The following is a 15,027-nucleotide window of genomic DNA, read 5'->3' as shown; positions in this document are numbered from 1 at the left end:
AAATATGACTCAATTAAAAGTAATAGAACTCCCTTTAAACATTCACTTGAGTAAAAGTTTTTGCCTTCAAATGTACTTAAGTGTCCAATATATTATAATTTATTATGGCTATCATTTTTCTATTATAATTTTTGTCACAAAACTCATGCTTAATCAACTCAGTTTATGTGAAAAGACTCTAATGTTACTCTCAGCTCACCAATCTATTAATAAAATTATATTAATGAGTCTAAAACTGATATCTATTAAAATCATCATAAGCCCAAAACCTTCTTTTCAACAAATTTTAAAAAATCGCACAAATAAGGCTACAGGTGTTGTGGCAAGTTCGAGTCAGGAATGACTGATTTCACAAAATGTAGTTGAGTAAAAAAAGAGGATATTTGATTTTGGGATGTAGTGAAGTTAAAGTAAAAGTCTCCTCAAATGGAAAAACTTCAATAAAGTACAGATACGCAAAAAAGCTACTTAAATACGGTAATGGATTACATTTACTTTATTACTGTCCACCACTGTTCATTTGAATGTTGACATGGCCCAATAACAGTGTTCTAATTCAACAAAATAATGCGCCCTGACACACTGCAAAAATAGTATATTAATGGATTGAGGAACAAGATAAGGACTTCAAATCCCTCCAGATCTCAGTCTGCATCTGTAAATGTGTTGGACAACAAAACCAATACACAGAGACAACATTTTGCATCTCACAGGATCGTTTGATAATTTTGGTACCAGATAGCATATAAGTTAATGCCTCATCAAGTCAAGGTTGTTTTGGTGACACCAGTGGGACACAATATCAGCAGATAGATCTACTGTCAGGAAAGCAGGGGACACGGAGCACAGCCAGATTATTCTGTCAGAGACTCTGGGTGACTAGGTGAGTGAGGACCCAAATGCAGGATGCGACAGGGTTAAGGAGAAAACAGGCTTTAATATGAAAAGTGGAGCAAAGGGGGAAAGGAAAAAACACAGTCCAAAAACAGTCCAGGGTCAAAACACAGGCAAACAGGGGGATACAGGGAAGACAAAAACAAAACCGTAAAAACAGTCCGACAAATCAAAGCCAGCAAACTGAGCAATACAGGAGGGGCAGAAACACATAACAAAAACCAGTCCAGAGTTTAAAACCAGAGGCAGAGCAGAACAGGGGTCAGGATCAGGATCAGGATCTGGAATGGGAAAAGGAACAGGAACAGAATCCAGAGCAGGAGGGTAGCATGAATAATCCCAGAGACTATAGGAAGCCGGTGAGATCATCTAGCCTCAAGCTAAAGTCTTGTGTGTCCTTAAATACCGGGAGGCATGGGAAAAATGGCAAGATGGTCGCCCACCCGGAAGTGCACACCACGGAACCGGAAGTGCCTGACATCTACAGTAATGTAATGCTTAATGAATATATGTACAGTGTCCAAAAACCTCTATTTTAAGTGCCACCAAGCAACACTGATCAGGTTATTTGTCTACACCCAAACTAAAATTAGAACCTCTTAAACCTCAGTTGTGCCATTATGACCTCAGAAAGAACAATTTGGATCAATGCTCCATTTGAAGTCATATGCACACAGTTATGAAGCACCCGCCTTCACAACATGCATGCTGAGAGAAAGATAATAAGGGATAGGGAAGTCCACTAGTTTGATGTTGGCTTGAACAACATCATAGACCATATGGGTACAACAGCACATAGTGACATACATATTGACTCAGGTGTTAGACGAGAAATTCAATTCATACACACTTTTGCCATGTTTTATGGAGCTAGCACACACATGACATTGATGTACTGTATATTATATTACCAGAAAGTATGGTATGTGCTTTTTAAGAACTGCATTCTACATTTAGTCCTAATTTGCTTTTTTGTTTTGTACTGTTGTACTGATTTTGTACTGTGGTTGTAAAGCCATAAGGGTGTTAGTAAAATCAGGAACTGATTTATGATGATGATGACAGGCCTGGGGTACAGTCAGTGTTCCAATTCATTCTAAATATGTTTAATAAGCTTAAGGTCAGAGCTCTAGAGCAGGCCACTCAAGATCTTTCGAACCAATTTATATAAAGCATATCTTCATGGAGTTTGCTTTGTGCACAAAAGCATTGGAGCAGGTTTGGGTCTACTAGTTTAACTAAAGGGAACATTTTATGATACTGCATCCAAAGAAATCCTTTACAATAGTGTGCCTTCAGCTTTGTGATAACAGTTTGGGAAAGAACCATGTGTCCCGATATTTTTGTCACTATAGTGTATTTTGTATGTTGATGTATTATATAATGCATTGTTTTGCAGTTCAGTCTATCCCAGTTGACTTCAGTCAATATTACACTATAGGGCTGGCAAATATGATCTCATATATTAAATATTTATAATAATAATAATAATAATAATAATAATAATAATAATAATAATTAAGGTTGCTAATAATTCTGAAGTGGATTGTCTGACTGGCTGATCAATTTCCTCAAGCTCCATTCAATAATATTCCAACATTCTTTCTAAAAAAACCACCACAGTATAACAAGGTAGACCGGTCCATGAACCTGGTATGTTTTCGACAGTGCATTTGGACAAAAGGACAAGAAACCAACAAGTAAAAAAAATGAACACCAAAATAACTCAAAAGGCCTGAGGGTCATTTTGCCGAAACACACTGCCGCCCGAGGAGACGTCTCGCTGAGAAAGTGCGTCTCGCTGCGAGAAATGCACTGATTTTTTTTTTTACAATGATTTTTGGCATGAGAGGGTAAAGCTATGAGTCATGCAGTAGTTTTTGCGGACACACACAGGTGCTGCACATTTCCTGTGAACCAAGTGATGTGAATGAGTGATTTCAGATCAAGTTTGATTACCAGGACAGGCTTTCACACAGAGAAAAAAGATTTACGATTCGAACCCTCTCACACACACCGTGTTATATTGGCAGCAGTCTCAAACTGGAACAGAGCAAGCACAAAGTTGCAATTTTTTATTCACCATGTCTGTGACATATGTGTGATTACCATGGATGGGACATTGGACATGTTTTCTCCTGTACTGAGAAAAGAACAGATCATTTGAGGAATCCAAAGTCGGAGGCAAGACGAATTTTTGTTTAATTCAGAAATGTAATTATATGCTAATAATAAAGGTCTTATTATGTGAAGCAATCAAGAAACAACTCAACCGTTAAAGCTTTCTAAATAATTGTGCATAATCACAAATCTCAGTTATACAGATTTTCCAAATATACAAATTTACCTCTCAGACTATTTTGTGTAAGATTCGATTTCTTTTTCTCAGTTTCTCATTCATTCATTCATTCATTCATTCATTCCATTATCTTTAGAAAGAGCTTTATGCTAGTCATGGTTGTGACCTGATTAAGATGCTACCCACACACAAATTTCCACACTCATTCACACCTAATTTAGCTCATGTAGTTTTCAGGAGGTAGGAGGAAACCAGAGCACCTGGAGGAAATACTCAAGGACATGAGGAGAAAGGTAGTTATATGACCCAAGCTCAACGCTAACTAGAGGCCCTGGAGCTGTGAAACACCAACAAGCCAGTGCACCACTATGCTACCTATGCTAACTTTCATAACAGAAACATAATGAGCGCATGAAGTGATTAGACTTGATTGTGATTAATAACGTGTTCCTCGGACGCAATCAAGACGTAAAAGCTACGTTTAAAATGACCAACTGACATTTCACTATATTGGGTGTAAAATGTCACCATATAAGCTTTTTCTACCTACATGGCTAATACCTGACACACATCTGGCTATATTGATTGCTGTAAGATTAGCACTATCCACACTGTCGTTATTTCAGTAGAAATGACTGCAGTATCAGTGTCTGAAAAAATGGCTCTTAGATCAGAAAGGATATGCCAGTATTGATCCCCAATAAAGACAAATATCTGTGTGTAAACCATCAGAGACTGGTGTTGGGCTGCCATTTTTAATCACTGATAGATGTACAGTGCAAATGTCAAGGGTGTACAGTTTGTCTTTACAATAACATATGAAATGAGAAACTTGCTATATTTTAGATGATTGATAGTTTTCAAGTGAAAGATTTATTTCGTTTTTTATTTTTAGACCATTCAGGCAACATCTAGGCATCATCTAGGCATCTATTTATCAGCTAAGCCTGAGGCAACTTTGAAAATGCTGTTTGCCTCAGTTGCTAAAGAAGAACGAATGAGAGAAATAGTAGCGCTGTTGTCTATTTATTTTAAGGCGGTAAATGTTAATGAAGACGTGAGCGTTGTGGCTTGCATTACTGCAACAGCGATTCCAATGTCACTAGCATTAAACAACGCTGCTTGAAGTGACATGACATGGCTAGTCTTCACAAGCTTTCATGAATAGCTACCGCATCATCCGTTCTCATGAGCTTCGTTTTTTTTCTGGCAAACTTTCCTTTTTTTTACAACCGATAATTGCACGTGACTATTACAATAGAGATCTTGTACACTTACAGTAATCTATTTTTTTTTTTTTTTTTTTGCTAGAATAGCATTGGTATAAATTTGAAAGCTTTGCATTTCACAAACCAAAACAATAACAAACTGGTTAACACAACTCTTATTTATTTATTTATTTATTTATTTATTTATTTATTTATTTATTTATTTATTTATTTTCTTCCTCACTGACTGAGTAAAGGTGTTTTACAGTTTTTCCAAGCAGCTTTATTATTTTATAATATAATATAATATAATATAATATAATATAATATGTTAATAAAAGTATTTTTAATGCCAATGTATTTATATTATAACAATTAAAAGGTGATACATGCTAAATAATTCATAGTACTAATAATACTAATGACTAAATAAAAATATATTATAAAAATATTTATTATAAAAATGTTTAATGTATTAATAACAACATTAATGATGATTATAATAATTTGAAAACGAATAATAATTGTAATAAATATTGATAATATTTTATAGTATTTATAATAATATTAATATATTAATAACAACAGAAAATCAGGATATAATTGTTTAAATATTATTGTATTAATATTAATAATGTTAATAAATTAATACAAAGAACAATGATGATGCTAATAATAATAATAGTGATAATGATGATGGTGTTTTATTTATTTATGTATTTATGTATTTATATAAAAAGCTTTAGGAGAATGGTTGTGTATAAAACAGCAGTTTATTTTAGTATTAAAGGGAGTAAAAGTTTTGGCCCCTGAGCGCGCGCATCACTGTCCTGTCTCTGATCTTCCAACTGTCACTCCACCTTTCAAGGCTGGCACTGCGTGAATCCAGAATTACCATGTAGTGTACTGTGTAGGGCGCAGAAACTCCTATTGAATTGCTTACTATGTAGTGCACTGAAATAGGGGATAGTAGACATTCAGGATACAGCCAGCTCAACAGTTTATTCCAGAGCCGGAAGTAGTTAAAACTGGCGCCGTGGTTAAAAAACAAAGCCGCGTCCACGCTGTTCAACGCGGTAGGAGGTTAAAGCGGAAACATGGGCGGCCTGGAAATACTATAGACCCTCATATAATTCATTACAACTAACTTTACAATGGAAGTTTCATCTCTTATTAAAAAGCTCGGTAAGTGGACGCCTGTGCTCGAGCTAATGTTTAGTACTAAAGCTAGCCGAGGTTAGCCATGAAGTTTTGACAGATCATGAACATGCTCCCAAATAAATAATAATAATAATAATAATAATAATAAATATATATATTTTTTTATTAGTTTGCAAAGTCTGTTTTTTTTTGTGCTCCCAGTTTTTTCTGACATTTGTATATTAATGCTGCACTTTTAAAAATTTAGCAAGTTAGCTTCCTTCAACCCATTCTTAACACCTTACAGACTCTATTTCTTTAAAGTTATATAAACTAGAAATTAATTTTAGTTTCAAAAATAATAAACTAATATTTTTTGTGTTATTATACAGTATTGTCGTTATCCAGCTTACTGCTTTAAATAAATTTGGTTGCCATGGTGATTTCTTACCGTTAGAAATAACGCTCACTAGAGTTGTTTTACGAAATAAATAGATAATAAATAATGATTTAGAGTGAATATTTCGGATAGTTTGAAAATGTCCTTCAAAAAATAAAACCATTTTTTTGTTTGTTGTCACGTGTAAAGTCTAAAAATTGAGTAAATGCCTTTTAACGTCCTACTGGCGTAAACATGAATATTCATTAGTATGTTAATTAGACACGCCCCCAGTTTACCTTTTCAATAATAGTCTGTAGCAGGGGCGGCCTAAACTTTTTTCCTATGAAGGGTAAAAAAGTAAATGTAATTATTAGATAGATAGATAGATAGATAGATAGATAGATAGATAGATAGATAGATAGATAGAAAACTCTGTAACCTGCTTAACTAATGCAGATTTATTTTAAAAGTTCAGGTTCAGTGAAACTTCTGGAACAATGAGAAACAATCCTATTTATAATCCAGTTAAATGCCTAATACAGATATTCAATGACCACTAATGAGAGACATGAATCTTGTCCGTATTTTTTTAAAAGTCTTTCCGAATGGCAAGCCCCCAGTCTAAATTGGGTGTAAAGGAAAAGTCACCCTGAAACATAATAAATGTGTTTATATAAAAGTATTTGAGGGTTTTCAGTGATTGTGGTGTTAATTTGTGCTTAATTTTTTTTTATGATTTCTTGTTGTTGTTGTGATGCCAACTCATAATAATGCTGATACGGTAGATTTAATACGAGAAAAGATTGTCAATTTGATTGATTTTCAGTGTTTATTTCCTGATTTTTATTTTTTTTAAGCTTTTGTTTGTTTTTGTTGAAACCTCTTTATCTGACCTTACGGTGCATTTTAACATTGGCATCCTATATTGAGTTTCTTATACAATGCTGTTTCGACAGTGCTGTGGGGTTTAGCCCTCACATACATTCCATGGAAAAAGAGCGATGCAGTAGCGCTTTCCTTTAGTCCAGTGGTCCCCAACCTTTTTTGCCCCACGGACCGGATTAATCTCAGACAATATTTTTACGGACCGGACTTTAAGATGTGGCGGATAAATACAACAAAATAAAATGATACGACCGGCATAAAAACTGGTATTTTCTAAATATAATAATAAACGTGAATAATGTATTATGTTACCTGCTGCAGCCTCTTTAAGAAGGTAGCAGATGTTGGTAAGACATGTGACCGAGGCATCATGACATGCATCAAGAGTGAGTCATAGACAGATGTGGCGGAGAAAATCCAGAAATTTTCCAAAAGAACTCATTGTTCAGAATCAGATAATAAATTAAACGGAAATAATTTAAGTTATGTATTCTTTCTGTGCGGCCCGGTACCAGTTGACCCACGGGATGGTGCCGGTGCCGTGGCCCGGGGGGTGGGGACCACTGCTTTAGTCGGTCCAATTCTCTCACCTCCTCGTCTGGACAATTCTAATACAGCTGAGAGTTTGTATGTTTGAGCTTTTGTTAATATGTGGAACATCACCAGAAAGTGCAGAGTTTTTTCTTTTCATAAGTCACCATTAAATACATTCTAATTCTGGTTTATTAGGACAACGACTAAGAATACAATAAGTCTAAAACTCTGTTGGGAGAGAAAATGGTTAGAAAGTGAGTTTATTTTGAATATATAAAAGAAGTGCAATACATCAAAGAGGTCTGTCTCTAGGCGTCATTTGAAGACCGCAAGAAACTCAGGTGGAAGACATCAGGTGGAATTTGTTTCAGAATAAAGATGAGTCTGGAAGCATGTCTTCCTTGTACCCTTGAGAATCTGAGGCAGCGTGATGCAGTGCAAGGTGTGATAAGATCTCTGAGGTGGAGCTCTGCTAGACTATTTTCAGGCTTGTAGGTGAGCATCAGGGTTTTAAATCCGATGCTGTAGCTACAGGATGCCTGTGGAGGTCACGTAGCAGTGTGGTGGTGTGGGAGAACCTTGGATCGGTAAAGACATGTCTTACGGCTGCATTCTGGAGCGGTTGCAGAGGTCGAATGTCTTTCAGAGGCAGACATCCCAAGAGCGAGTTGAAGTAGTTCAGTCTTGGGATGACGATCGATTAAACAAGCACTTGGGTGGCCCGTGTGGACAGAAACAGATGGATCCTCCGGATGGTGTATTAGTGATGCGAGAAGAAAAAGACCGCTGATTGTCCATGCTCGAAATCAGGGAGTTTACAGCAAAGCTAGCAAAGCAACAGACTTGCGAAAGACCTCACACACATTCCCAGATGAAATTGCTTGATAGTGTTTCAGGGTGATGTTTTCTTTCAGCTTAGGCAGTGTGTGCTGTCCATGCCTGAGTGCGAAATGCTCACGTAACACTCCGCACGTCACGTTAGGTGATCTCCCTCCAGGGCCGACTCGGTGGAGTTGCTGTTGTTATTATTGTTTTTCTTTCTCCCAGCTCACTCATTAGTGGAGATCCGAGTGCGCTCCCTGAGGAACATTGTCTCTAAGCTTCAGCTCAGCCTCGTCTCCCCCGCTGATCTTGTTCAGGAGCGGCAGCTCTTCATCAACCTGCTGCACTGGTTTAACTTCCCTGAAGTCCCGCTGCAGGAGGAAGTTTTGCAGCTCATTAACACACTCGCTACGGTACAGTATCACAAACGATCACACAAAACCACACAACAAGCGCGGCCTAAAATTCTGCCCGTATTCCGATAGTGCATGTAGATTTTTAGACCATAGCGTATTAAAATAAATAATCGTGACTTTCCAAAGTGAACATGAACTCCATCAGGATCATGGTTTTTTTTTTTCGCAGCGAATGTGGGTGATCCTAATAGTTTTGGTACAACGGATTACAAAACTCACGGTTTAGATCAGATTGTGTTTTTTGAGTCACGGATCGAATAATTTTTTGGATCAGCAAAAAATAAATGTGGAGACAAATATGTATTGCTTTCCATTTATTATAAGAAAAGTTACAGTAAGGAAATGCTCCCATAATTGCGATTTAAAACCTTTCAAGTTCTTCAGCTAGCGATTGTCGTCGACTGATTAGCACGACCCGTTCACGTGAACATGTGTACACACTCTGTGTACTTACGAAATGACTTGAAAAGCAATATTGGCAAGAAAAAAACCTGCCTTTCACCCTGCAAACGCTAAAGAATTAAGATTAATTTGCAAGAGAAAAAAAAAAAAAAAAGAACAGTTAATCCGCGGGTCACGTGCAGGCCAAACGAGTCGTGTTCAGTACGGATAGCACCAGATGAAGGTTAATTTTAAAGTAACCAACAGTTTAATATTTAACAGTTTGCAAATGACTCTTAATTATTTTCTAATTTAGTTATTAGGTGTTTGATAATGAAGGGCTTCTTTGCATCAGTAACACTGACTCAATAACAAACAAGTCATTCATAAGAATATAACTAATGGCACCTGAATTCATAGCAACTAGTTTCTAACAAATTAATTATTTAATTGTTAATCATAAATATAATATTTTATGTCAGGCAGTCATTCATACAGTGGAATGCAAAATCATGATCCTACTAAACAGCTACTTCATTTAGGGTACAGTATTTGGCAAACATTTATCTAGCAATCATTGGACACCTATTAGAAAGCTGGCAGCCTGCACGATCCTCTTCCATATGGAGAAATGTTCTGTTCTGATCTCAACAAGTCTGGCAAAATACTGAGTAGGCACCGATCAGAGGCCAAAATCCATATATTTGAAATACGTATTTAAAACATGTATCATAAATACTGACTATAAGAGTTGATTGTATGTAATGTTTAAAACTTGACCCACAAATGTAGATTGTCAGTCTGTCTTTGCTATCGTATGTTAAAGCACCCAACCGGAGCCCACATGCTTAGAGATGTAGGAGGAGTGGACTTTCTAACGCAGCTCTCGTCCAACGTTGACCCCGAGCTTCGAACTCTCACCGAAACCATCCTGGACCAGCTCTTCCACCTTCATATTAACTCACCGAGCACTCCCTCGAACCAGCAATCGAGCTCCTCTTTTCAGCCCGGTAAGCCTCTAACATTATGTTGATTTGCAGCACGGCATAAAAGAACGTCCTCCAAGAGCGCCACCTTAACAAAGAGTACCAGCAGCATCTCATTCACCATGCCAGTATAAAACTGATTTATGGCACCTCACCGAAGCTGTTTTTTAATATTCTCAGTGGAGGAGATGTCAGTTAGAGGATATTTCCAGCAAAACGCACCGAGCCAAGCAGATGCTGCACCGCCGCCCAGTGTATCAGGTACGTGCCCTCTGAAAAACCTCATATCAACTCATAAAATGATGCCATGGACGTTGGATGCAACTTTTAGTGTATTTTCCTTGGCTTTGCTTGTAGCTACACCATATCAACAAAGGTATAAACAGTATGTCTGTCTGAACCAAAGAAATAAAAGCGAATCTGTACCACATTGAATTGCATAAGCATCATATTTTTCATTGTATCGTATTGCATTGAATGGCATTGTGTTAAATCGAAAATGTATCATTATCTACTATATGGATGGATGGATGGATGGATGGATGGATGGATGGAACTTTATTGTCCTTGCAAAGAACAGGTACACAGCAACGAAATGCATTTTAGCATCTATCAGAAGTGTAAGTAGTAGCAATTGTGCAAATAAACAAGTGCAGAAAATTTGTAAATATGTACAGCAAATAAATATAAAGGCTATAGCAGTAAAAATGTGCAAAAGCCGTTAAGCAAGTACATTTAAGTATATATGCTTATATGCAGCTTGTATAGCAGTATAGATTTACTGTCCTCTGAAATGAACGCAACATGCAGCCGTTACTGTCTAAATAACTGGCAACAAATGTGAGCACCCCCTAAGTGATGACAGCTTTACGCCATTTAACCATGCAAAGACACACGTCCTATTCATCATGTTCATGTTTTTGTCTGCTTGGCAGTTAAAGAGCAGTTAAAATGTGGTGTTTTGTGTACAATTCTCTCATACTGACCACTGGATGTTCAACAAGGCACCTCATGGCAAAGACTCTCTGAGGATTTAAGAATGAGAATTGTCGCTCAACACAAAGATGCCGAGGCTATAATAAGTGGTGGTAGCATCATGGTCTGGGGCTGCATGAGTGCTGCGGGTCATTGGTAAACATGAATTCCAACATGTGACATTCTGAAGCAGAACATAATGCCCTCCCTTCAGAAACTTGGCTGAACGGAGGTTTTACAACATACCGCCAAGATGACAACTGCTTTGCTAAGAAAGCTGAAGGTGATGAAGTGGCCAAGTATGTCTCTAGACCTGAACATTATTAAGCACCTGTGGGGCATCCTTAAGCTGGTGGAGAAGCGCCATGTGTCTAACATCCAGCAGCTCGGTGATGTCTTTAAGGAGGAGTGGAAGAGGATGCCAGTAACAACCTCTGCAGCTCTGGTGAATTCCATGCCCAGGAGGATTAAGGCAGTGCAGGATAACAATAGTGCTCACACTAAATACTAATACACTAAATACACTAAATACTAAATACACATTGGACACAGTTTTGTTCACTTAGGGTGTACTCATTTTTGTTGCCAGTTATTTAGACAGTAATGGTTGTATGTTGAGTTATTTTATTAGGACATTAAATATCCTGCTATAAAAGCTGCACATTGACTAAATGTGCAAGTTTTATTTCTATAGTATTGTCTCACGAGAAGACTAAAATGGTTGCTGAAATGTACTCACTTTTGTGAGATACAGTATATGTAAAATATTATGCAAGATCTATGTAAGGCACAATATATGTAGAGAATGAGGGGTATATTAATTTGCAATATGTACTTTGTATGTACAACCGTACAGTGATTATACATAGTCTTTATGCAGTGTTCTAACGGTGCTGAAAGAATAGGGGCGACTCGTATCGCATCGGTAGCTGCTTCATACGTATCTTTAATGTCGTTGGCTATGCATTGTGATGTGAATCTATCGGCCGCAATTATGGAACTGCACATCCCTACCCTGTGCACAAAGCAAGCTCCTTGACTATATGCTTTACATGGGACATAGTTGAAAATCTGGAGTGGCCTGCTCTAGAGCTCGTAGCTCAAACCCTATTGGACTCTTTTGGAATGAATTGGAATGCTTACTGTGCCCCAGACCTTCTTATTCTACCCTAATACCTGAAGAGGCTTTCTTCCAGTGACCGTGTGTTTGTCCTGTAGATGGGGTGTACATATGAGCCTTATTGGCGTTTCACTGTGTAAAAGATTTTGGCAAAGTTTTCTTATTCTCCTCAAAGCGGCAAAAATGAGAGAAAGCGATGTTTCTTGTGCGACACGGTAAAAGGCACGAAGGTGCTTCAGGACGCACGAGGTGGCTTCAGGAGCACGTATGTGACAGATGGTGCATTATAGTAATGGTCTTCAGTGAGTTTCACTCAAAGCATGCAGCGTTCCAAGTCCAGTGTAGGACAGGGAGGCCTCAGGAGCACTTGCCCCAGGCGAGTCTGCAAGGAACTTACAAATGCGGTGTGCATGTATTTTTTATTTTTTTTATTCTTCCTATCCTTGATTTCCAGTCAGAGAGGCTTATCAATATTGCTGTCAGTCAGCCTTGGAGGCTTGACTCCGCTAATCCGCCTCGCAAACGCGCACATCCGCGGTGTGAAACTGGTCGGGGATTAGTTTCACACCTAAACTAGGTGTGGCATCACACTATAGCTGTGGTCGGGAACCTGTGGCTCACGAGCCACACGTGGCTCTTTGACAGAATTTACGTCGCTCTCCAGCTGTCTCCCTTCACTAACATTTTATTGTTTAAAAAAATACATATAACAGTCACCAGAAATCATCTCCCTACAGAAAAGACAATTACAATTCCCTTGTTTTACAGCAAATCAAAATGAATGAAAAGTCAGGTTACAATGAAATGACGTCGTTCCGACCAATGCGCATGCGGCACCGTGTTTAAGCTCCACCACACCAATAAACGGCAAACCACTTGCGTTTCCATGGGAAACTTGAGTGGTGATGGAGAAAAGAACAATTTTAGAGGAAAGTTTCAAAACGAGTGGACAGAAACATATGCTTTTATTGAAAACTCCGGTGCTGTCTGGTTTCCACCGAACGCATTTCCTCTGATTAAAAGAAAATCAAATGTTAAAAGACAATTTAAAATCTGACAGATGAGAGTTTAAACATTTGCAGGAAATTGAACCTGACCACTTATAGACCAGACTCAAAGCTATTAGCAGGACAACACAAACCCGAAGTCGCTCTAATTGCGAGTATCCTGAATATAGGGAAATGCGCTTTTTCCGTAACGGATGTGTAATGAAGCTTTATTTTATGAATGTTTGATGACAGCCCTTAAGTAATTTAAAAGCAATGGAAATATTTTTTGTTAACTTGTGTTGCTGCATATTTTGAGTTGTTTTTGGGCCTAAATAAAATTGTTATTGAACTGTCATTTCCTTAAAAATAGTAAAAAAAATTTCCCGAAAGTTTTTTTTTCTTAAAACATGCATTATCCAAAATTAAAACAGTGCTTTGTTCTTCACTCATGCACTTACTCAACATGTGTGGCAACATACTTCGAGTTATTTGACCTAAGTAAAATTGTTATTTAAATGTTATTTATTATAATAGTAAAATGTCTTTATTTTAAATACCTTTTTTGAAGAAAACAAAAAGAATGTATTAACGAGAATATTTTAAAATGTACTTTGTTCTTTATTCATGCACTTGCTCAACATGCAATGCTTTATATTTGTTTATTTTTGAGTTGGAAATAAATAAAGCTGTATTTTTTTTTTTTAGTAGTAATATATATATATTTTCAATGGCTCTTTAAAAAAACTTCATTCGGCAAAAAATAATTAAAAATGGCTCTTAGGCGAAAAAAGGTTCCCGACCCCTGCACTATAGCATAAAATAATAAAAACACAGTGCTGAAAAAATGTTTTGTGAATTTTGCTTCCAGACAGAAAGAATATATTTCAATGTAATCATTCTTCTCATCCAGGTATTTCCACAACATCCAAATAGAACAGCACCAACATTTTGTTTTTTTATTGTGCCAGAGTTTCCCATTAAAATGTAAAGTTTACTTAAAAAAAAGGTTTTGTTCTCAGGTCAAAACAATCACCTAAATATTACAGTATTAATCACCCATTTAAAAACATACAAGCTGGTAATGAAAATGGAAAATTTATGAAATCTTTCACATCCTTTTTATAAAACGAAAAAGAATGAATCGAAAAGATCTAATCCCCATTACCGGAGATTTTCCGAGGGATTTCCTATTCAGTCACGTTGTTATGTGAGAAAGTGTGCAATCTTCACAAAAAGCAACCAAGTGTAAAGCCTCAGAAATAAAGGGTTTGTAGTGAGCAGATAAAAATGATCTCATATAAAGTAAAAATTCATACCTTTATACCCAGTAAAAAAAAAATCAACAGACATCCCAGAATAAATATGCTCCTGTATGTATGCAGTGTGCCAAGCAAGCAAGCAAGTAATCAGACTGTACACAAATTTCAGGCAAACCCCACTCCTTGTCACGTTACAGCTTAATGGTATCAAAAAGTTCCGTAACTAATGGTGTTGGCTGGTGCTATTCTGACTACCACATCTGCGGTTTCATCATGAACAGCAAGTTAGATAAAGAGCAAGCGTGAAATTCTGTGTGAAAACGGGCAAATCTGCCACAGACGTTTGACATGACAGTTGTTTGCCAATGCTTTAACGAGTCGTTGGAGGTGTTTTGAGTGGCACGAGTGCTTAAAAAGCGCAAGAACGTCACTGGAAGACAACGAGAGATCAGGTAGACCTTCAACAAGCTTAACCCCTGAAAATGTCGAAACCATTCAGCAACCTGTGCACAATGATCTTTGGAGATTGGGATTCCTCGGGGGCTTCTGGTTTTCTTCTCTTGTATTCCTGCCCTACACTGGATAGAACACCTGATGCAATTGAATTTTAATTGTATAGCGCTTTGAAACAACGGATCTTATCACAGAGCAGTTTTACAGAAACAAATAGATTAGAAATATATATTTTTTTATATATTTTTTACTTAATATGCAAGTCCCAGGTGACTGTGGCAAGG

General features: G+C 37.2%; 1 protein-coding gene across 5 annotated transcripts in view; it reads left to right on the top strand.

Annotated features, from left to right (window-relative positions):
• The first annotated feature begins 5,316 nt into the window (after window positions 1-5,316).
• Window positions 5,317-15,027, top strand: part of rttn (rotatin) — a 70,913-nt gene continuing 61,202 nt past the window's right edge. For 4 of the 5 annotated variants that reach the window (XM_046833586.1, XM_046833585.1, XM_046833583.1 and 1 more), the window contains exons 1-4: window positions 5,317-5,586; window positions 8,390-8,577; window positions 9,788-9,971; window positions 10,128-10,208. In XM_046833586.1, the coding sequence (XP_046689542.1) occupies window positions 5,556-5,586; window positions 8,390-8,577; window positions 9,788-9,971; window positions 10,128-10,208 (484 nt within the window). In that variant the 5' untranslated portion in view covers window positions 5,317-5,555. The remainder of the gene's footprint in view (window positions 5,587-8,389; window positions 8,578-9,787; window positions 9,972-10,127; window positions 10,209-15,027) is intronic. The other variant, XM_046833584.1, reaches the window with a different exon arrangement.

This window comes from Silurus meridionalis, chromosome 21 (assembly GCF_014805685.1).
Source record: "Silurus meridionalis isolate SWU-2019-XX chromosome 21, ASM1480568v1, whole genome shotgun sequence".
NCBI lineage: Eukaryota > Metazoa > Chordata > Actinopteri > Siluriformes > Siluridae > Silurus > Silurus meridionalis.
Note: the sequence above shows the minus strand (reverse complement) of the source record. Positions and strands in the feature narration are given on the sequence as shown.